Raw genomic sequence first — 24,684 nt, forward strand, 5'->3', positions numbered from 1 at the left:
CAAGGCTGGAATAGAGGGAAGATGTAAATCGGAGTCACTGCGAAGGAAAGGGGGGCTGTAGGGAGGGGAGGCTGGGGGAAGATGCTGAGAGCAAGAGGAGACTGGCGGGGGAAGGGAGAGCCCAGGGGCAGGGTTAAGGTACAGGAGCAGCTTCCCCACCCCATGGGGTGAGGGGTCTGCCCTGCCCAGCAGCCAGTGGGGATTTTCCCCCTAGAAATGGCCAAACCAGCAGTGGGGGGTGGGCAGGGTGACCATCCAGCCCGAATTGGGCAGGAGAGACCTGAAGTACAGAGTTTAAGTCCCTGTCCAGGGCTGAATGACTCCCGCACACCATTTGTCCCGGATTTCTGCCCGAGGCTCAGGGGCACCAGCCTGTTCCCCCTTAGCCCCCCTTGGCCACACGGCCCCAGGCCCTGCTCCTTCTCTTTCCCCGTCCCCTCCAAAGTCCCACCGGTTGGCCAGGCCAGAAGCTAGATCTGGGCCATAATAAGAGTCACCCAGGGAGCCAAGGCTGCAGTGATAAGAGCTGCCTGGGGAGCCCAAGACCTCCACCTCCCCTGGGCAGGGAGCTGGGCTTCCTGAGAGCAGCCCCTGGCCTGTGTACCCACTCCCCAGGGCAGCTGGAGAGTCTGGGGCTCCCCAGGCAGCTCTTATCACATCCTGGCCTGGCCAGGGGGCAGGGCCTCAGGAAGAGGAGGAGGTTCAGGGGGTGGGACCTTGGGGGACAGGGGGTGGGGCCATGGAGGGGGCGGGGCTTCTGCATATGTCTAGCTTTTGCCTTTTGAAAGGTAGTCACCCTAGGGGTAGGGGGCAGGCAGGAGACTTCCCTGAAAGGGCCATGAGTTTACCAGGCAAATGTCCACCCAGAATCCCTCCCCCCACACACACACACCCTGCTCCCAATTTCATATTTGCGTTTAAAGACAATCTCCTCATTTGGGGGGTCTGACACCTGGGTTGTCAGGACTGAACAGGTGCTGGTCTGATTTCAGAGCAGGATTCAGTGTCCAACCAGAGACACTGCGAGCCGCAAGGAGTGGAACTGGGGTTTTGTTCGGGTTCAGTTGCAGTCAGTGTATTCATTTCCAGTTCAAGACACCCCAAAATAATTCTGTTACCAGGCAGTGCCCGAGAAGGGGGAGGGGGTTGTTTGGGAGCAAGCCCTATGGCTTGCTTCAGTGTGGAACTGAATTTGGGGCATGGGGCCTGCCTCAGGTGGGACAACTGGAGGGAGGTGCTGCCCCAAGGGATGAGGACAGGTGAGAGGAGGCCTGCCGAAGGGGAATAAAAATTGAGCAGCCTTTTTCCTTGGGCTTGAAGAGTTACTGTTAACTTCTGGGACCAGGGAGCCCCCCATTTCTTCTCTCCCACCTCCCTCCCTGCTCCTGTGGGCTGCCCCCTTCCCTTCTCCTTCCATTCCGGTAGCGGTCACATGTCTGGGTGTTGTTTTGTTGTCTTGTTTTATAACGAGTGATATCAGAGTAGGTTTTATTTTATTTTGTCAACTATGGAGCTGAAAAATTGCTGAAACTTTATTTTAATTAGTGGACATTTTTTTTTCCCAAGTTCGACTCCGATTCTGGTTGACTGAGTAAGAGGAAAAATGATGGTTTAAGTCTGGTTCCAGTTCCATTAATAAATACCGGTTCAAAGTGGTTCTCTGGTTCTGTTCTGGTGTGAGTCCTGGTGGGCAAATGAAATTCTCAGCTGCTGAATTGTGCCTGGGGTCTGCGGGGGCAGCTCAGCGAGGCCCAGTCATGGGGGGCGCCTCTGGTTACTGCTAAGGCAGAGGAGGTTGGTGTCTGTCTCTCTCTCTCTGCTCATGATATTAGCGCCCGGGAGTTAGTTGAGCTTCCTGGGTCAGAATCTGCTGTCTCCTCCCTTGTGATCCTAGAGCCCAGACTGAGCAGCTGCTGCTCCCCCAGGATGGGTCTGTGCTGGGGAGAGACCTCATTAAAGTCCTCTCTGTGCCCAGCCAAGATGGGGACTTCCCCTGGTGGCTGCAGCTAGCCCCCTAGGCAACCCTGGGCTTTTCCCACACCAACTCCTGAGCCGGAGCCTGCAGGGCAGGAGAGAGAACATAGGGAAAGTGCTGGGGCGGGGCAGGAAAGTGACTCCACACAAAGGGCCCCTTTCAGGGACTTGCAGGTGAGTTTGTAGAGGAGGGGGAGGGGCTCCCCATGAGTCTGTGGGTCCCCGAGCTGCTGTTCTCAGTGACACAGCCAGGCTCACCCTGGAGAGCAAACGCCCATGGGAACGGGACAGTCCCCAGTTCTCCCAGGCAGAGGAGGCAGGGATGGAGACAGGAAGGGGAATGGTGAGACCGAAAGGAGCAGCAGGAGCAAGAAGTGGGGAGGGAGGTTCCCAGCCCTGTGCGGATCCCTTCCCTGCATCCCCCTGGGCAGAGTGACTCTCCTGGGAACAAGGTGAAGAGCTGACACAGGGACACACTGCCCTTGGGGCCAATGTCGGGGGGAATCCCCCAAAGTGGCTCCTTTGAGTCTGCTCTTTTCTAGCATTTGTCTTAGATACTCTGTCCCTGGGGGGTTTAAAACTGTCTCAGGGGGCTCAGTGCTGGTGGGAGGAGCCATGTCAGTGTTGGAATAAAGTGACTGAGGGTTTTCCCAGCATGGCAGAGTCCAGAGCGTCTGTCTGCAGAGAGAGAGCCTGGGGGGAATCGGGGTGTGACATGGACTCAAGCCCCTTCTGAAATCTCCCCCATCATCCTTCTCACCCTGACAGGCTGAGGAATCGCATCCACGTTTCACTGGTGACAGGGCAGGGAAATGGCTGTGATGGAGCCAGCTCAGGTAGGGGATTTTCAGGCAGTTGCAGGAGAGGATGTTGTAGAGGGTGAGGGGCAAGAGAGACACGGGGTGTGATATACTCTCTGGGACACATTGAACCTAGGCCTGATTTTCTAAAATAGGCCCATTGGCAGGAGGGACATTCCCCCATTTCTGAAACAGGAAACACCCCCGTGGGCAGACCTGGGAAAACTGACCAGACTCCCAGTGCTGGAGCCTAGATCCATTACCCAGATGCTGCTGTAAAATACAAAGGGAAGCTGGGGGGATTCCTGTCCTGGCTCAGAGCTCTGCTTCCCGTATCAGCCTGTGGCTGGCAGGCATGTGGGAAATGAGAAGACCCTGCCCTGCTCCGTCTGCTGTGGGGGCACAAAGATCTCTCACCTTCTCCCCACCCCCTGAAGCCTCCTGGCTGCTCTGATTAGGGTGAGGGTAGGATTCTGCTTTTCTGGACCTCTTCCCCCGTGACTAGTGGGATTGTGGCTGGGGCAGCAGGTGCTGAGTGGGAGACTCTTGTTGCTTCAGATGCCGGTGACCTTTGAGGAGGTGGCTGTGTATTTCACTCAGGGGCAGGGGGCTCTGCTGGACCCTGCTCAGAGAGCCCTCTACAGGGACGTCATGCAGGAGAACTACGAGACGGTGACTTCGCTGGGTAAGCAATTCCCATCCCCTCGGTTATTAGAAGTTGTGGGGTCTGCTTGTCTGACTCTGGTCAGATTCTTCCCTGGTCAGTTAGATTTGAGGAGGAGGGTCGCAAAGTCCACAGCTCCATTGTGAGAGACTTTCATCTCCATAGTCCATTCGAGGGAACAGGAGAGTCAGAAGCCTAATGGACAGGCTAATTCATCCTCATCTCTCCAGCTTTCAAGGGTCCAGAAGCAGAGTATTGCCCTGCCTGTATTGTTTCTCCTTCACACACTGTTAATCTGCCATTTTGGGACGAGCTCCATCGCTGGGGCGGGCTCTCAGTGCTGCAGGCTCCAGGGTGCTGGGACAATCTGTACAGTGCGGGTGCTCAGAGCCATTGAACCAAACTGTAAACCCTGGATAGAATGGAAACCACTTCAAGCCAGGGGGTCTGGCAGCTCCCCCAGCATCCCTAGCTCCAGCACCGATGTGCTGGTTTGGAAATAGGCAGGAGTTTAACACCAGAGCTGTGTGAGCCAGTAAGTCCCCCAGAGCTCATCTACCCTGAGAACTCCTCATGAGGTCATGACAACACCCCTCCTCCCACCTCCCTCCCCTCCCCTCCCCCCGCGATGTCTGCTACTCCCAAAAGGTCTGAGTTACCACAATCCCACGTAGGGCCAGGCTAAACTCAGAGAATATTCCCTGTGACAAATACTCTACCAATGTACCATGCACCCTGACCTTGCTTGATTTCACTCCCTGAGCAGGATTTCCCATTCCAAAACCTGACCTGATCGCCCAGCTGGAACAAGGGGAAGAACCATGGGTCACGGGTCTCCAGGCCGCTGAAGAAAGGAAGAGTCCGAGAGGCACCTGCACAGGTGAGGAATCAGGGAAACTGAGACAGAAACATCTGGCGAGTAAAGGAAAAAGCTGGGACTCCCAAAAATGTGCTGTGAACGACAGTCCTCAGTTCTTCCCCCTCTCACCCAGGTGAGGGCTGCAGTCAGCAGGTGTCATATGATCAAGGCAAATATCAGTCACGGCTTCCCACCCACCCTGTTAGCTGTCAGGAATTTCCTCCCTCACTTTCCTTCCCTGGGAGTGTTTGGGTGGGATGAGGAGGCAGAATCCAGTGTCTCCATCTGCCCAACAGTCACTGTGTTGTGTTTTCCCTCTTTGCTATTCCCCTTTCGGTCCCTTCTCCCCAGCACAGGCAGTGACTCCTGTCTGGGTTCTCTCTCTCCCAGCAGGTGATAGGACAGTGCGTGAGAACAAGGAGCAGAATCAGCAGCAGGAAGGTCCTGGGAAAGTGAAACCGCAGGGGATGTTTTTGAGAAGAGCTGAAGGGAATTTTTCCCAGTGCTTGGAACAGGGAAATACCTGGGGAGATCAACACAGATTAAAGATGCAGCTGGGAAGCTATCCGTGGAGGAAACTGGATGAATCCATTCAAGGTGGTGGAGGATGCAAAGATCCCAAGGAAACCACAGTCCAGCAGACAAACCACAATGAAGAGAAACCCTACAAATGCCTTGACTGTGGGAAAAGATTCCGTTTTAGTGCATTCCTTATTAGACATCGGAGAACCCACACAGGAGAGAAGCCCCATAAATGCCTGGACTGTGGGAAAAGTTTTGGTGAGAAGTCAAACTTTATTACGCACCAGAGACTACACACAGGAGAGAGACCCTATAAATGCCTTGAGTGTGGAAAAAGATTTAGTCAGAGATCACAGCTTATGGCACATCACAGAATCCACACAGGAGAGAAGCCCTATAAATGCTTAGACTGTGGGAAAAGCTTTACTAGGAAACCATATTTAATTATACACCAGAGACTGCACACAGGAGAGAGACCCTATAAATGCCTCAAGTGTGGGAAAGGTTTTATCGAAAGTTCATCCCTTACTAAACATGGAAGAATCCACACAGGAGAGAGACTCTTTCAATGCCATGAGTGTGGGAAAGATTTCATTCGTTGCTCACACCTTATTAAGCATCAGAGAATCCACACAGGTGACAAACCCTATAAATGCCTCGATTGTGGGAAAAGTTTCACTGACAAAACAAAACTTACTAGTCATGAGAGAATCCACACAGAAGAGAGACCACATAAATGCTTGGACTGTGGTAAAAGCTTCATTGAGAAGTCACTACTTATTATACACCAGAGAGTGCACACAGGAGAGACACCCTTTAAATGCCTTGAGTGTGGGAAAAGTTTTAGTCAGCGGTCACTCCGTATGGCACATCAGAGACTGCACACGAGAGAGACACCCTATAGATGCCTTGAGTGTGGAAAAAGTTTTAGCAAAAGTTCATACCTTACTAAACATGGGAGAATCCACACAGGAGAAAAACCCTATAAATGCTTTGAGTGTGGAAAAAGTTTTAGCCAAAGTTCATACCTTACTAAACATGGGAGAATCCACACAGGAGAAAAACCCTATAAATGCCTTGAGTGTGGGAAAAGTTTCCGTTTGCAATCAGGCCTTAGTACACATCAGAAGACCCACACAGGAGAGAAACCCCATAAATGCCTGGACTGTGGGAAAACTTTCAGTCAGCGCTCACACCTTACTCAACATGGGAGAATCCACACGGGAGAGAAACCCCATAAATGCGTGGACTGTGGGAAAACTTTCGTTCAGCGCTCACACCTTATTAAACATGGGAGAATCCACATGGGAGAGAGACCTTTTAAATGCCTTGAGTGTGGGAAAAGTTTCAGTAAGAGCTCAGCCCTTACCAAACATCAGAGAATCCACAATGATGTAAGAGACCCTAGAAATAGCTTGACTGTAGGAAAAGATTCAAGTTGACTTCCCGCATCAGTGATCCACACAACAAAGAGACCTTGAATGTCAGAGAAGGTTCCTTTTGGTGCTCCCAGAGTATCAGGCATCCGCAAATCCACACAGGGAAGAAACCTCTGAGATATTCTCAGTGTGAAAAATGCTCCAAGTGGAGCTAACACCACATTGGACATGGGAGTCTCCTCCGCACAACAGGGAAATTCTCTCAAAGCACTGACTAGGGCTAGCCATGGTGACAAACCCATTTCCTCGTTCCCACAAACATCAGGGGCGTTTGGCTCCCAAGGACCCAGCTGCCCATCACTGCGGTGAGGATCCAGCATCAGCCGAGCTTCAGCTGGTCAGTGACCCTCTGGTTCTGCCTGGTCGAAGCAAACCCCAAGCAGAGAAGGAGAAGCCCCCATGAGCTCCCCCTCCTGCTGCAGCCCTGGCTGCTGAGCTGATGGGCCAGAGGTGGGGGAAGGGAGAGAGAAACCCCTCCAGTCACTCCCGCTGCGTGGCTGAAGTTCCCCCCTCTCTCTTCCCTTCCCAGCCAGGATCCCCCTGGCATGGAGATGAGGAGAAGGACACTTGGGCCAGGCCCCGTCTTCAGTCTAGACCCCTGTCCCCACCCCCCATCTTCCACCAGGCCCTGGGCTGGGCTCCCCTACTGACCTGGGGCTGGTCCCTGCAGGGGGAGTGTCCCTGGGGGTTGGTAACTCCTCCCCTCCCCAAATTCCCCATAGTGCTGGGCTCTGGGGAATCAAATATTGAGGGACCAGGCAGATGGGTTCTGGGGACGACACTGGGGATTGAATGGTTGGGGCTGGGGGAGCTGGGAAGCAGGGGAAGCTGGGTGCTGGGGCTATTGAGTGTTTGGGGATGATGGGATAAGAGGTGAGGGAGAGCACAGGGGTAGAGAGGTGCTGCCTCTCATCACTCTCCCCCTCTGCCCCTTCTCCCTGCCCCCTCTGCATTCAGACAGCACCATTAGCAGAGACAGATTCCTACTGGGCATTTTCTTGGAAGCCTGGATTTCCTACCTCTGCTACAGCAGCATCAGCCGCTGAGAGGGAAGCAGCGTTGCCTAGTGGAAAGAGCACTGGCCTGGGACACAGGAGACCTAAGCTCTATTCCCCACTCTGCCAGCAGCTTGCGGGGTGACCTTAGAGCAGGGGTCCCCAACACGGTGCCTGTGGGTGCCATTGCACCCACCATGGCATTTTTGTGCTCCTGCAGGACACCCCGCTGCTGAAATGCCACCGAGAAGCGTTGCCGTTTCTCGGCAGCATTTCGGCAGCGACGCTTCTTAACCGGTGGTGGCATTTTGGCGGAGGGGTGTCCGGCGCCCGCCACAGTCTTCTGTAAAAGGTTGGGGACCTGTGCCTTACGGTGAGGGAATCAATTGGGAGTGATAATATCAGCCTCCGAGTGTCTGTCTAGGGCAGGAAAAGTTGGGATTAGCTAGTGCCGTCTCCTTTGTTCCTCCACCCTTTTTGCTAGTCTAGACTGACCCTGAGCAGTTTATTCCAACCCCCATTAGCAAAGTGATGGTTAGAGTCACTAAGTGCCCTCTTTGCAGTGAGATTGTCTCATTCCCAGACATCCTCACACTGCTCCAGGTTATGCTGAAAAGCATTTAATTATTTTGTTCTTATACACCAGAATTCAATAGATTCTAAAACAGCTGGAGCAGGGATAGTAAAATAATGTGGTGTTTTATCTTCTGTGTAGTTTGAGAGGGACTGGATGACTCTGGGGGATTCCCTCCTGCCCCCATCAACCTCACCCGTCTTCTCTCACAGAGCAGCCTCTGCCCAAGCTATGGAGAGTTTATCCTTTTCCCTTTCTACCCCTCCACCTTCATCTGTGTCATTTACCGCAGTGTCCTTTGCCCACCATGCTTAGGAATCACGCTTTGATTTTTTGATCCTCAATCAGGCCCCTGGGTGCTGGCGAAGAAAATGCCACATTCCTGAAGGGGAAATTCAAATGAACCCCAAAGCACAGTTTCAATCCGAGCCTCCATCTATTGGTAAAGTGGCATCTGGAGTTTTTCCAGCCAAATCCAGATCATCTGTAGACAGGACGTTTTTGGTTAGGTTTGTCTTTTTTTCCTTTTTCTTTTATTATGATGATGCTAAAACTTATTTAATAACACAGCCAAATAATGCGGCTGTGGTGAATAAAGCAGGTTTAGCCTGTTCAGAAGAAAATGGGTAAATTTGTTCTCCAGATTCTGAGTTTTAAGGTTCTCTGGGATTTCACTTTATGAATGGGAAAATGGTTTGTAGCCCACCCTGCATTGTGGGGTTTTCTCTCTTTCCCAAAGGCTATTCTGTCACATATTTTAATATTAGATTAGTTGAGAGAATGGAGCTCAGATGTGACTTCAAAAGACAAATGATCATTTGCCAAAATAGCCCATTCTGATTTTCTTTTCACGTTTCCCGAGCCTGTGTCATGAGATTTTCTTGTTCTTTGAACAATGACAATTATTAGTATCTATCAATAAAAACACTGAGGGCGAGTGCTGGATATGCACTCCGAGAGTCAGAGACTGAAATGGGGAAGGAAGTGATTGCCTGATCCCTGCAGAGATGTGAGATACAATTAGGATGGGGAGAGGGTGGGTGGGTGGCCAGGTCCTTGAAAGGGCACTCTTTGCTCTTGTGAGCCAGAGAGCTGAGGCTGAGAACTGTGAACTCACTGCACATGTCCCAGAAAGAGAGGAAATGTCCTACAAGTGCTGGGTGAAGTCATCCTTGAACTCTAAAGGGCTACTAATGATGCCCCAGGAGGACTGATGGGGAGAGGGGTCGCTGTCTCCCCATTGCTGAGAGGAGGAGGGAAGGCAAATGCCTCTCTCATGGATTGTGAGTGTTTTTATACTAGCTTTAACTTGTTCCTCTTCCCCTGGGGCCGATGTGTGGCTGGAGCACCAGTGTGCTGGGCTGGGGCTGAAATGCACGGTGCCAAGCTGGGCATTGGATGGTGGTAGTGGTGGTGGGGATTTAGCTTTTATTTCTTGCTTTGAAAAGAATAAAGTAGAATTTAGTTTCTCAAACTCCCAGTGTCCCTTGTCTTTAATAATGTGGCGGGAGCCATGGGTCTTTAATGGACACAGCAGCAGCCTGGGAGGTGTTATTTTGCCATCCCTGAGCGCCAAATATTGCAGGATCTGGCTGTGATGTTTTTCCAGGATGCCCTGGACTGTGAATCTCCTTGCTATCCCACCGCTCCCTGTGCCTCAGTGCAAGGAAGACATGCTTCTGCTGAACTGCGTGTCAGTTCCCTGTCACCTCCAGCCTTTTAGCTCCCCACCCAAACTCCCCAGGGCTCTGCCAGTCCTTACTTTGCCTTGCAGGTTAACACTAGGCATGACCTCGTCCTCCAGCTCCTCTGACGTGTCCTTCTGCAGTGTCCAGCCCCTCTCCACTGGACACTCAGAAATTCCCAGGTAAGCCGGCCCCAAAGGGACAATACCAGCTTGTTTGATTCAGTTGAGGATCAGCCCCAATATAACATCACAGCACTGAGATATAGTTTTAGTGAAAACAAACAGGAGATTATTACCAAGCAATAAGACCAACTGGTTACACATCAAATATAAGCTATAACAGGAGCTTGACTTTAACAAGTAAAATCCACGGCTAAAGCATTCTCCCATGGTCACCAGTCACCACCGCTGGGATCCCCCTTTTTATGAATGCAAAACGTTCTCTCCTGTTTGCTTCCTGAAGGCTTGCAGGGTGCAATTCTTGTCCCCCAGATATAGTCCAGTAAACTGCTGAAGTGTACCTCCCTCCCATTGATTCTTCTCCAGTGTGCTTTTTCTGTTGGTCCTATATGCAAACTGGGCTTCAGTTGTGTTCACCTACAAGACATCATTTACATATGAATCGTGGGAGGCAGATGACTCGATATCCCTTTGTCTGGCAAAACTTGTTTGTCTACCCTGCTTTGATTCAGACTTTAAAACATATTTTCCAGTATATAAACATAGTTCCTTAAAGATCATCTGCTCACACTTCTTGTAATGATCATGAGGAACAGTGTGACATGAGCCTTTATTGGAGACCACCCATGACCCATTGTGGGTAAATACTATGAAAGCAGTGCATTAGGTGTAGTGAGTTTGTCAGGCCTGATAGGCGTTGCTGTCATAGAACGATGCTCCCTTTTCCAGTTGACATTGAGGAGCTCTTAGGGTCATGCCAGAGCTTCCAGTTCTTCAGGTTTTCAGACTCTTCTATGGGTCTGTGGGGAAAATTTGTCATCTAAAAGGGAAGTCGCCTCTGGCTAGCATTTCCCATTTGCCTGCCTCCCATGGAAGGAGAGTCAAGCTGCCTGGGGAGGCATTTTTTTGAACCTAGGTAGAGCAGTTGTGGGTAGGAATGATAATAGTGTGTTTTGTCAAAGGGCTGTGAGATCTATTGATGAAAAGTGCTATCTGAGAGCCAGGCAATGTTCAGATTTATTTTTGACCTAGCTCAGTTCAGTCTCCCAGATCCTAATGGAGGAGGCAGCAGCTCGTGACCCAGGATGAACAAAGGGAGAGTTGGAGCACGGCCTCCTCTCTCTGAGCAGGGCCCAGACCCCTCTGCACACAACAGCTACTGAATCAACTCCCTCCACTGCCCACCCCTCCAGACCCCTATCCTGGAGGGATCAAGGGAAGTCCAGGCTGGATTAAGGCATAGGCAACCTAGGAATGAGTCTGGGGCTCCATTCATTGGCCGGGGGTGGGGGTGGAGAGGGCCCTCAGGAGCCTGCCCCACAACAGGGGTAAGAAGGAGCTGTGTTCGCTACCCACTCGGGTTTGGTTTAGGCTCACCCCCATTTCAGGCAGGGGGTGGGAGGAACACTGCTGAGAGAGTGATGTTGAGAGCTGGTCGGTGCGAGGGCTGAAATTGACTGAATGATGCTATAACCTCACAATGCCACTCACTCAATTTTGGACCCAGTGCCCCTCTCCCATTATGATGCGTGTTATGTTGTCAGACGTTTGGCTGCGTGTGTGTGTTCTGTTAGTGTGCTGTCCCAGCTCTGTGCAGGTAGCTGGCACAGCAGACCTCGAGCGAACCGCCCAATGACCACAAAATCCATTAAGGTACGAAGGCACCCAGCCAGGTTTATTATCGGCAAAGCATGGTCCTAGTATCCCTCAGATTCTACCGGACCACTAATGCATGTACACTTATAACAACGAACCCAGCTCAGTCAGTTGGAGGGACTTTCCACTGCCCCTGAGGCTGGACAAAGACACTTCCTCTGAGATGCATTTTTATACACCAATACGAACAAGTTACGTATTGCTCCTGACGTTACCAGGGTGCCACCCTCTGACATATTAGGGTGCTACCCATTGCCTTGTGCGTGTTGGTTCGATCAAAACATCCCTATTCATCATGCTGCCATCATGACCTTATCTTTAGGATGGGTCAGTATGTTCCTTCTATCTCTGGGGAATGTGCTGGTATTGAGGTGTTCTGGTACCACCTTTCTAGAATGTGTTTGCATGCATGGCCTGTGCCTAGTACTTCTTAGGTATGTGTGTTTCTGTAATATCAGCCCTGCTCTTGCCAGATTCTGTGAGCAGAGCCTGCCTCTTCCTCACAACTTAACATTGTTTATATCAGCCAAGTTTCGACTACTTTAGCCCAGGCCTCAGGCCTCATACCAGGCCTCTGATACATGGGCTTATGTTTCAGGCCCTCTTCTTACTACATTCCCCCACTTTTTGTTTTTTTATGGGGAGGATGTTTACCCATCATCCCAGAGAACCATAATGCATGGACTGAAGATGACCCAGTGGGCTAAACACTGTTATGTGGTCAACTTACTTTGCCATCCATACATTCATGCCCCATCTGTCCCTTGGTCTGCACATTCCTTCATATGACCGATGGACAGATTTTATTTTCCAATTGATTGTAGTCCCTTATAGTGGGCCTGGGAATGTTAGGCCCGGGACCATGACTGAGGAATGTAGTATTATGATTGAGCCTTAGAGGCACTCCCAAATAATTAATATATATGAATAATATGGATATGGCGTATATATTTGTAGCTTATATGGGTATATAGGTATGTGTACATATGACACCACCTTATATCCAAGCATAACCATGTTTTTCCAGTCTGCTGGTGTACTCTGGCCCTTTAACTTTGGTGACACAGATAGAAACACACTCCTATTAGAGCAATTGCAGTTATCACCTGTATCATCATTAGTAGTCAGCTGAGTGTTTTGAAATACTGGGCTAGGCATTGTTATAGGGTGTTCCACAGTGTTATGTATAGGAGAAGTAAAACATGAATTTGAAGTCGTGACACTACAAATGATGCCTTTATATATAAATGTCTTAGTTACTACACAGTACTGCCCATGTATGTTATAAGTTACTCTTACTGCTGGTGGTCACCCTCTGGTAAGCTTTGCTGGGCAGGGAACAAGAGCTGCTAGCTTCTCTGTTCCATGGATTGCATTGCTCTGTGACACACCAGTGGTTGACATAGATCCAGTTAAAAGAAAAGGAGTACTTGTGGCACCTTAGAGACTAACCAATTTATTTGAGCATAAGCTTTCGTGAGCTGTAGCTCACGAAAGCTTATGCTCAAATAAATTGGTTAGTCTCTAAGGTGCCACAAGTACTCCTTTTCTTTCTGCGAATACAGACTAACACGGCTGCTACTCTGAAATAGATCCAGTTGTTTTTTATGGGTGCTGCCTTTCAGATAACCTACTGAATGGACAGTAACCAATGGATCAAGTATTGCTGTGTCAGGATGTAGTATTGATATCCAGACACGGAAGAAGATTGTTTTGAATAACATGCGCCTCTGTTAGGATGCAGTGTCACTGACCCAAATTATGACTGGTACGGACAGGCAATTTGTGTACCCAGTTTGTAGGTACTATAACTTTTCTGTTTGTTTGTTTAACGCTTTGTTCTTTCCTTGCCTTCATGTTGTTTGCGGCCATTCATTTGTTAATTTTTACCTGTGCGGTGGTTACACAGTTTCGCAATGTTATGTGCCTTGTCAATGATGTACAGCAATACAGTACTCATACGGTTGCTTTTACATAGTAGCCAAGTTTAACTTAACAAACAGTGGTTTTTAGCTGATTGCCAACTTAGTTGTCATAGAGTATCAGAGTTGGAAGGGACCTCAGGAGGTCATCTAGTCCAACCCCCTGCTCAAAGGGGAACCAATCCCCAATTTTTGCCCCAGATCCCAAATGGCCCCCTCAAGGATTGAACTCACAAACCTGGGTTTAGCAGGCCAATGCTCAAACCACTGAGCTATCCCTCCTCCATATAGCCATTGTCCATATATGGTAGACTGAGGTGTATTTGACCAGTCTCTTATTTATAAAGCACTTCATTTTTCATGATGCTTGCGGGTTCCTTCACTGTATACTGATATCTTCTGGTGTTTTTGTGGTACGATATCTTCTGGTCTCTTTGGTCTGTAGGATGCAACCTTAAACAGCTTACGTTAGTTAACATAATAAAGTTTTTTGTTTGGTTGTTTGACATTTCTCTTGTTTTTAGTAACCCAAGTTTAAAACACAGATTAATTTAGTGTGTTTACAATGTAATAGGGACCAAGTCTTTTATAACTCAAGCTATACTTTTGCAATTGTTGTGTAGACATTCACTTTCACTTGAGGTGCATTACTAATATTTTACACTAAGTGGAATGCTTAATGGCTAAACTAGATGCTCACAATCTTCCATGAGAAGGTGCATTGCTTTCCCTTGCTGAACACTTTTTGAGCAAAAGAGTTAGTAACTTAATTTTTACCAAGCTTTTTAGACGTAATTTGCTTGTGATGCCAATTTCACTTTTGTTAACTGCTTAGAAACACAAACGTTAGCAACCACTACTTCCCTTTAACATAAGTTAAAAGAGAATAAAAATTAAACCAAAATGAATTTTAAATACAGGTCGATGCAAATAATTTGAAGGTATAAAAGTTTTCTGACACTTGGTTGTGTTGGGGGAGACAAAGGTGGAAGTGTGTTGAAAAGGTGGAAACCAGTTCAGTGACAGTATTGTTTGCTACTTTTCCCTCCTGTGCACTTACTTGTCCCGTTCTGACAGGCACCAATGAAGGTTTAGGTTTTACCGGAACCTGGCTTTTATCATACAGGGGTGGTTGCAATGTGGTGGACACTGTTTCAAGCAAGGACTCAGATCCTTCTGCTATTCGATTCCACCAGGGTGGTGTATAAGCCAGGAAAATTCCCCACAATAGCGGGGACCATTCCCCTGCTTATCTCTGTGCATATTTATTGGGTTTTTTTGTAAAGTTAATTAAGTATTTCAGGGAAAAGCATCAGAGCGGCCACCAGCAAGGGTTGCTAGCCCCACCCTTGAGGCCACCAAAAATTTGGTGGTGAGAACCCCTGGGCTAGATGCTCAGGACGGGCCCTTCTGACCTTAGAGTCTGTGAGGGTAACAGGAGCCGGGCACAGGGATGCTGCAGAAGGGTTGATTGATCGCTAGGACCCAGGAGCGGCTGGGGGGCGGCTCTGGGGGGAGGATCGCGGGGCTCAGGCCCGGCCCCAGGAAGTGACTCGCAGCCGCTGCGGGGACTCTGGCTCCCGGCGAGATCCCCGCGCCCCGGCGGCTGGTGCTGGGAGCCCGGAGCCCGGGCTGCAGCCGGGAGAGGGGAACCTCCAGCCGGGCTCTGCCCGCTGCTCCCCGGGAGCCTCTCCCAGGGCAGAGCCCCCAGCCCGGCCAGGGCCCCTTCCCGGCCCGGCCCCTGCCCCGGGGGGCCCCGCTCGGAGGGAAGGTAAGAGAGACCCGCCCCCCCCCGGCACCCCCGGGCTGCAGGGGGCGGGTTTGGCCCCGGGCTGCTCCCCGCGGAGCCGGCTGCGATTCCCTGCCCCGGGCCCAGGAAAGCTGCCGCAGCCCCCGGTGTGTGCGGGGCGGGGGGAGCCCGGGCCGGGCTGGGGGCTGGGACAGCCACACGGGGATGGACGGCGCACTGAGGAGGGTGGGAGCCGGGGTACAGGGGGTAAAAGACCCCCAGATGGGGTAAGCCAGCTGTAGTGCTTGCAAAAATCAGGGGAGGCGGGGGCAGAGGGGCTTTTCCTCCCCCTTTTGGCAGGATCTCAGCTCCCATTTCCCCGGCCGTGTCCTTAAAGGCCCAGTGCATCGCAGAGCCTGGACAGGGCCCCTCTCCCCTCCTGTATACGATGTTACTGATGTTAGAGGAGACTTGATCCAGTGCAATATTTACAGACCCTCCCCCGCCCCGAAAAAATATCATTGTCACACTGACTTTTAGTGTTTAAAAGAATCCAGTCCACAGTTTCTATGTTTGCATAACGCCGCCCAGTGCTTCATAAATGTGTTTTAGCCAGGGTGGCTGTTCCTCTGTGTTTGACTCCTCTTGGCATCCAGTCTATGATGTTTCACTCCTTTAAATTCTTTCCTTATAAAAATGTTCTTTTTATTACTCTGAGCTCTTCATCCTAAACTTCATTAGCGTTGTGCGGATGGACGTCATTGTGCCCTGGAATTCATATTTTTAATAGCAAATAATCATGGGAAATATTCATAGATGCTAGTATACCTTCAAATCAGCGGCACTGCTATGGGTACCCACATGGCCCCACAGTATGCCCACATTTTTATGGCTGATTTAGAACAACGCTTCCTCAGCTCTCGTCCCCTAATGCCCCTACTCTACTTGTGCTACATTGATGACACCTTCATCAACTGGACCCATGGAAAAGAAGCCCTTGAGGAATTCCATCATGATTTGAACAATTTCCATCCCACCATCAACCTCAGCCTGGTCCAGTCCACACAAGAAATCCACTTCCTGGACACTACGGTGCTAATAAGCGATGGTCACATAAACACCACCCTATACCGGAAACCTACTGACCGCTATTCCTACCTACATGCCTCCAGCTTTCATTCAGACCACACCACACGATCCATTGTCTACAGCCAAGCTCTACAATACAACCGCATTTGCTCCAACCCCTCAGACAGAGACAAACACCTAGAAGATCTCTATCAAGCGTTCATACAACTACAATACCCACCTGCTGAAGTGAAGAAACAGATTGACAGAGCCAGAAGAGTACCCAGAAGTCACCTACTACAGGACAGGCCCAACAAAGAAAATAACAGAACGCCACCAGCCGTCACCTACAGCCCCCAACTAAAACCTCTCCAACGCATCATCAAGGATCTACAACCTATCCTGAAGGACGACCCACCACTCTCACAGATCTTGGGAGACAGGCCAGTCCTTGCTTACAGACAGCCCCCCAACCTGAAGCAAATACTCACCAGCAACCACACACCACACAACAGAACCATTAACCCAGGAACCTATCCTTGCAACAACATAGGGCTGTGGCCACCACTTGCCAGGATACAGAGTGTCAGTCATTCTCTGTGCCCAGGCAGCAAGTCTGCAGTCACCCCTGCCCTGTAGGGGTCTTCACAGTGATCACACACCTGTGTCCCACCACCTTGATGCTTGAGTAACACATTGGGGAAATTGAGGTGCACACACACAGTATTCCAAGAAAACATTAAGAACATCCCCACTTCATCACACCCTGGGATATCAGTTGGCTGCTCGGCACAAGAGCATGCTCATGGCTGATGTGTGGGAAGGGTTTTCTGAGAAGTGTTTTGAAAGGAAGGAGACCCTGATGTTCTTCACATCCAATGAACCCAGGTGCTTCTGCTACATGTGGCCACATTACAGAGACAGGGCTAGATTCACAATGGCATGTAGGCACCCAAACCCCAGGCTAAGCACATAAATCTGGGATTAGGAGCCTAAATCCTAAGAACTAAGAATGATTCAAGGAAGAACACTAGATTTGTTTATGTGTAAACTGATGGCTCAAGGGAATATACCAAAGTTGTATTGTTCAAGCTAGACAATAGTTACTGATCATTCCTGGTTATGGGCAGTGTTCCTTCAAGGGAGCTCACAATGCAATTTGGCAGCTTCAGTATTTTGGATACCAATAAAGGATTTATTAAAGCTAACGTTAAAAAAAAATTACATAATACACAGGTTAAGAAAAGAGTCTGTGTACATCTGAGTATAGTGCTTAGAAATATCCACTAATACGAAGTTTGTTTTAAAAGTCAAAGATACATGAAGTACATAGTCAGCAATAACTCAAATTTAGGGGAATAAATTTAACAATACAGTGTAGATATTAGAATCCGAATACTTGGATACATCACTCATGAAATGAGTATACAGAGAGTTGTTTGTCGAAAGCAAATATATCATTGAGTGTAAATTGTCTCTCGGTAATTGAGAATTTGCAGGCGTGGGTTCGTTAACATCTGGAGCAGAGATTCCCCCATCATGCAGTGCTTCCCTGCTTTTCTGGTCCCAGAGTTCAATGCGGTTCTTGCCTTGGAATCTCTGTTCTCCATTCTGTATGCTAATGGGGGTGCTTCCTTGTCCCATCTTCTATGAAAATGAGGCTAGGGGAGTTGCCTTAATCCCGTTACCCTTGTCCGGACACCACCTTTTCATTGCTTTCTGTAAGTCTTTCTTCTGATTGGTTTTGGTTCAAGCAGAGGCACCGGGGCGGGGTGGTCCTTGAAGAGTCAGACAGGCCGGATACTGTGCCCTGGTTCCCCAAGAACACAGAGCTGATAGGTAACACTGCCTGCCCTGGGACTGGGGGCAGAGTCCAAGGCGGCTCGTTAATTGGGTGTTGCCACCAGAGGGCTCTGGTTATTGCTAAGGGAGAGGAGGAGGCGGGTGTGTGTCTCTCTCTGCTCAGGATATTAGAGCTCTGGAGTTGAGCTCCCTGGGTCTGAAGCTGCTGCCTCCTGTATTTTGACCTGGGAGCCCAAACCTAGAAGCTGCTTCTTATCCAGCAGAGGAGAGACCTTTGTTAAATCCCCCTCTGTGCCCAGCCCAGTTGGGAACTTGCTGTGGTGGCTGGAACCAGCCCATGGGGCAGCCCCGGGCTCTGCCGACACGAGCTCCTAAGCTGGAGCCTACAGGTGATGGGGGGGACCTGGGGGAAAGGGCTGGAGCCGGGCAGGAAAGTGGCTCTGCTCAAAGGGCCCCTTTGAGGGACCTGCTGGTGAGTTTGACCTACGTGGGGAGGGGGCTCCCTGTGTCTGTGCGTCCCAGAGCTGCTGCCCTCATGGATACACCCAGGTTCAAACCTCTGTTAGCAGTGGCTGATCTGCCTAATGAGACCAAAGCCCACAACAATGGAGCAGTCACCATTTCTCCTAAGGCGAGGGACAATGATAAAAAAGAAGAGAGGAGAGACTGGAAGGGGCACCAGGAAAAACAAATGGGGAGGGAGGTTCCCAGCTCCCAGACCTGCCCAGATCCATTCCCTGCACCCTCCTGGGCAGACTGACTCTCCTGGGAACAAGGGGAGGAGCTGAGAGAGGGAAAACCAGTTGCTGACTCTGCTGAACACGGCACTACTTGGGAGGGAAAGGGGAGAGTTAGAGGGAGTGACACAACAATGTCAGGGGGAATCCCCCAAAGTGGCTCCTTTGATTCTGCTCTTTTTCCGGCATTCAGCTCAGAGATGCTGTTACGGGGAGAGTTTAAAAGTGCCCCAGTGGGTTTAGTTCTTCTGGGAGGGGCCTGGCCTGGATGGTAATGAACTAATTGGATTTCTTCCCAGCATGGCAGAGTCCAGAGCATCTGTCTGCAGGGAGAGAGCCTGGGGGGAATCAGGGTGTGACATGGACTCAAGCCCCTTCTGAAACCTTCCCAATAGACCCTCTGGCCCTGACAGATTTCACTCGAGATCATCCCGTCTTCCAGGAGACAGGGAAGGGAAATGGCTGTGATGGAGCCAGCTCAGGTAGGGGATTTTCAGGGAGCTGCTGGGCAGGGGGAGGGAGAGGCAGGGAGGAGACAGGGTGTGATAAACCTGCTGATTTTCTGAGTAGGAGGGGGCATACCACCGTTTTCCAGACTCCCAGTGCTGGAGCCTGACCCCACTGGCCAGAGGCTGCTGTGAAATATGAAGGGAAGCTGTCTGGATTCTTATCCCTGTCCCTGACTCAGAGCTCTGCTTCCCATATCAGCCATATTATATGGCTGGCAGGTGTGTGGTAATTGGTAAATGAGAAGACCCTGCCCTGCTCCATCTGCTGGGGGGGTCAAGGAGCTCTTACCTCCCCACCCCATGAAGACTCCTGGCACTCTGAGCAGGATGGGGATGGGATTCTGCTACTCTGGCCCTCCCAGAGCTTCCGAGATGTTTTTTTTTTCTTTCTTCCTTTCCCATGTGACTAGTGGGATTGTGGCTGGGGCAGCAGGTGCTGAGTGCGGATCTCTTGTTGTTCCAGATGCCGGTGACCTTCGAGGAGGTGGCTGTGTATTTCACCCAAGGGCAGGGAGCTCTGCTGGACCCCAATCAGAGAGCTCTGTACAGGGACGTCATGCAGGAAAATTATGAGATGGTGACCTCGCTGGGTAAGGGATTCCTGTCTGCTCAATTATTATAAGTCATGGTGTCTTCATTTCTGACTCGGGTAAGGTTCTTCCCTGGTCAGTAGATTGAAGGAGAATGGGTTCCATAATGTGCAGCTGCCATGTGAGAGAAACTTTCAATGGGACACGGGTGTCAAAACCTAATGGAGATGCTAAACCATGCCCACCCCTCCTGCATTCAATAGGGCAGAAGTCGTTCATTGTCCTGTCTGTATTGTTTCTTATTGACACATAAAATCCCTCTCCCTTTCCCTTCTTGAGAATAGCTCCAACCCTGGAGAAGACTCTGGGCTCTGCAGATTTAGAAATAGGAAATGGTATATCTCCAGAGCTGTGTGCGCGTCAGCAAGGCCCCACAGCACACAGATCCTGGGAACTCCTTGTGAGGGTGTAACAATTCCCCTCACCTCCCCAGATGTCTGCCTCTCCCAAGACGGCTCAGTGACCATATTCCCGTCCTGTTGGATTCCGTGCTTCCCCAGCAGAGCATGGGGAGAGATACCACTCATGGAATGCCCTTTGTGACAGACACTCTCTCAATCCTTCATGAGCCCTGATCTGGTCTGATTTCCCCCCTGCACAGGATTTCCCATTCCCAAACCTGATCTGATCTCCCACCTGGAACGAGGGGAAGAGCTGTGGGTGCCCGATCTCCAGGCCTCCGAGGAAAGAGAGATCCCAAGAGGCCCCCACACAGGTGAGGACTGACACAGAAACCATCTGGGGAATGAAGGAAAACGTTGAGAATCCCAAAAATATAGCGTGAGTAAGAGCCCTTAGTTCTTCCTCATCTCAGCCAGGGCAGGGCTGTAGTCAGCAGATATCGCTCATGGCTCTCCACCCGTCCTGTTCGCTGCAGGAGTCTCCTTCCCAACGTTCCTTCCCTGTGAATATTTAGGTGGGATGTGGAGGCAAAATCCAGTTGCTCAGTGTTTACAGTGTTAGCGTGTTGGGTTTTCCCTTGGTGCTATTCCTCTTTCTCCCCAGCACAATGACTCCTGTCTGGATTGTCTCTTTTTCCCAGCAGGTGATGAGAGAGTGAATGAGAAGGAGGAGGGGAATCATCATGAGGAAGTTCCTGGGGAAGTGGAACCACAGGGGACCTTTGTGGGAAGAGCAGACGGGAGTTTATCCCAGTGCCTGAAAGAGGGAGAAGCCTGGGGAAATTGGCACAGGTCAGAGAGGCAGCTGGAAAACCACCCAAGGAAGAAAGTGGATGAATCTATTAAATGTGGGGGAGTATACAAGGATACCACAGCCCAGCAGACAAATCCGAAGGAAGAGAAACCCTATCAGTGCCTCGAATGTGGGAAAGGATTCATTCTGAGATCACACCGTGTGACACAACAGACAATCCATACTGGAAAGAAACCCCTTCAATGCTTGGACCGTGGGGAAAGCTTCAATAACCTCTCACTTCTTAATAACCATGGGAGGAGCCACATGGGAGAGAAACCCTATCAATGCCTTGAGTGCGGAAACTGTTTAAATTGGAAGTCAGCATTAATTACACATCAGATAAGCCCAACACGAGAGAGACCCCATAAGTGCTTAGAGTGTGGAAAATGTTTCATATGGAGGTCACACCTTGTTAAACATCGGGCATTCCACATAGGAGAGAGACACCACAAGTGCTTGGACTGTGGGAAAAGTTTCATACAGAGGTCAGACCTTATTAAACATCAGGCAATCCACACGGGAGAGAGACCCCATAAGTGTTTGGACTGTGGGAAAAGTTTCAGGAACAGATCAGCCCTTTCTAAACATGAAGCAATCCACACAGGAGAGAGACCCCATAAGTGCTTGGATTGTGGGAAAAGTTTCATACAGAGGTCAGACCTTATTAAACATCAGGTAATCCACACAGGAGAGAGACCCCATAAGTGCTTAAACTGTGGGAAAAATTTCATGAGGAGGTCAGACCTTCTTAAACATCAGGCAATCCACACAGGAGAGAGACCCCATAAGTGCTTGGACTGCGAAAAAAGTTTCCTATGGAGGTCAGACCTTGTTAAACATCAGGCAATCCACACTGGAGAGAGACCCCATAAGTGCTTGGACTGTGGGAAAAGTTTCATACGGAGGTCAGATCTTGTTAAACATCAGGCAATACACACAGGAGAGAGACCCCACAAATGCTTGGACTGTGGGAAAAGTTTCATACAGAGGTCAGACCTTGTTAATCATCAGGCAATCCACACAGGAGAGAGACCCCATAAATGCTTGGACTGTGGGAAAAGTTTCAGAAACAGATCAGCCCTTTTTAAACATCAGGCAATCCATACAGGACGGAGACCCCATAAGTGCTTGGACTGTGGAAAAAGTTTCATACAGAAGTCAGACCTTGTTAAACATCAGGCAATCCATGCAGGACAGAGATCCCACAAGTGCTTGGACTGTGGGAAAAGTTTCATACAGAGGTCAGACCTTGTTAAACATCAGCTAATCCACACAGGAGAGAGACCACATAAGTGCTTGGACTGTGGAAAAAATTTCATACGGAGGTCAGACCTTGTTAAACATCAGGCAATCCACACAGGAGAGAGATCCCACAAGTGTTTGGACTGTGGGAAATGTTTCATTCAGAGGTCAAACCTTGTTAAACATCAAGCAATCCACTCAGGAGAGAGACCCCACAAGTGCTTGGACTGTGGGAAAAGTTTCACACAGAGATCACACCTCATTAAACATGGGAGAATCCACACAGCAGAGAGACCCCATAAATGCTTGGACTGTGGGAAAAGTTTCAGAAACAGATCAGCCAGTGTTAAACATCAGGCAATCCACACAGGAGGGAGACCCCATAACTGCTTATGCTGTGGGAAAAGTTTCACACAGAGCTCAGACCTCATCAAACATCAGGCAATCCACACAGGAGAGAGACCCCACAAGTGTTTAGTCTGTGGCAAAGGTTTCATATGGAGGTCACACCTTGTTAAACATCAGGCATTCCACACAGGAGAGAGACCCCACAAGTGCTTGGACTGCGGGAAAAGTTTCATACAGAGGTCAGACCTTGTTAAACATCAGGCAATCCACACAGGAGAGAGACCACATAAGTGCTTTGACTGTGGGAAAAGTTTCAGAAACAGATCAGCCCTTTTTAAACATCAGGCAATCCACACAGGAGAGAGACCTCATAAGTGCTTGGACTGTGGGAAAAGTTTCATACAGAGATCAGACCTTATTAAACATCAGGCAGTTCACACAGGAGAGAGACCTCATAAGTGCCTAGACTGTGGAAAAAATTTCATGAGGAGGTCAGACCTTGTTAAACATCAGGCAATCCACACTGGAGAGAGACCCCATAAGTGCTTGGACTGTGAAAAAAGTTTTCTACGGAGGTCAGACCTTATTAAACATCAGGCAATCCACACAGGAGAGAGACCCCATAAATGCCTGGACTGTGGGAAAAGTTTCAGAAACAGATCAGCCCTTTTTAAACATCAGGCAGTCCACACAGCAGGGAGACCCCATAAGTGCTTGAACTGTGGGAAAAGTTTCATACAGAGGTCAGACCTTGTTAAACATCAGGCAATCCATACAGGAGAGAGATCCCACAAATGCCTCAACTGTGGGAAAAGTTTCATACGGAGGTCAGACCTTGTTAAACATCAGGCAATTCACACAGGAGAGAGACCACATAGCTGTTTGGACTGTGGGAAAAGTTTCATACAGAGGTCAAACCTTGTTAAACATAAGGCAATCCACACAGGAGAGAGACCCCACAAGTGCTTGGATTGTGGGAAAAGTTTCACACAGCGATCACACCTCATTAAACATGGGAGAATCCACACAGGATCTAAACTTCTGTGACACAGGGAGAGAAAGGTTTCAGAGTAACAGCCGTGTTAGTCTGTATTCGCAAAAAGAAAAGGAGTACTTGTGAGCTGTAGCTCACGAAAGCTCATGCTCAAATAAATTGGTTAGTCTCTAAGGTGCCACAAGTCCTCCTTTTCTTTTTAGGGAGAGAAAGGGTTAAGCAACTTGCATGTAATTGACCCAGATTCAACCTTTAGAGATATGTTAGAAAAGTGTTTCCACATTAGATAAGCTTGAGCTTTGAAATGTAAACTTGTGTTGTTAAAGACATGGAAGGAGATGGTAACTGTAGTAGTCTATGTTTACCTTTATCTTGTTAGAGGTTAACAATGGAACCTAACGGTTCCTGTCTAGGGCTGTATTCTGTTAAGTCAGAGATCAAAAGGGAATATTAACATGTAAATGAAACTTGGGTGTAATAATGTCATCGTCTGCATGTCTCTTTAAAGTTTGTGATTAACTGTCTATGAACTGCTTTATGGATAATTACCTTATGTTAATCCCTGAAATTAATTACTGGTGATGTTTAGGAAATAGAAGCTTACTTCAAAAGCCTAGTGAACAATAGTTCACCCAAGGACTGTGTGCTGACGAGAGGCTGCAAAAATCTGTATAAAAACTCTTGGGACCTGATCTTTTTATCTCAGATCTTCTTAAGCTTTATTTGGGGGAAGTTCGAATCAGAAGACTGAGATCTCCAGTCCAGCTGGACCTCCCAGATATCGAACATTTGGACATTGGACTAGAACATGATGAAATGATTCTGAAAAGGATTCTATTCAATTCTAAAGCACCATCTCTGCAGTGAAACTGACCTAAGGACTCTAATCATGTCTGTGTGTATAATGATCTTTTAACCAATACTCTCTCTCTTTTCTTCTTTTAATAAATCTTAGTTTTGTTCATAAGAATTGGCTGTAAGCGTGTTTTTGGGTAAGAACTGAAGTATTCATTAACTTGGTGGGTGATGTGTCTGATCCTTTGGGATTGGTAGAACTTTTTATAAGATGAACAAGATTTTTAGTAATCCCCATCATGTTGAAGTGGGATGTCTGGGAGGCAGCCCCAGGCTGGGTTGCTTCAAGGGAGCTGTGTTTTGGCCTCTGTGTAGCTGGTACAGTATTGTAGAAGCTGTT

At 49.2% G+C, this 24,684-nt stretch overlaps 1 protein-coding gene across 1 annotated transcript; it reads left to right on the forward strand.

Moving 5' to 3' along the window:
• Window positions 1-777: 777 nt before the first annotated feature.
• LOC140898078 (uncharacterized) lies at window positions 778-24,459 on the forward strand. Its single transcript, XM_073311538.2, is given in 6 exon segments — window positions 778-2,772; window positions 2,774-2,810; window positions 3,333-3,459; window positions 4,205-4,318; window positions 4,688-6,213; window positions 21,245-24,459. Coding segments are annotated over 6 exon segments (4,245 nt in total). The 5' UTR covers window positions 778-2,629; the 3' UTR covers window positions 23,543-24,459.
• The last annotated feature ends 225 nt before the right edge of the window (window positions 24,460-24,684 follow it).

This window comes from Lepidochelys kempii, chromosome 14 (genome assembly GCF_965140285.1).
Source record: "Lepidochelys kempii isolate rLepKem1 chromosome 14, rLepKem1.hap1, whole genome shotgun sequence".
NCBI classification, from domain to species: Eukaryota; Metazoa; Chordata; order Testudines; family Cheloniidae; genus Lepidochelys; species Lepidochelys kempii.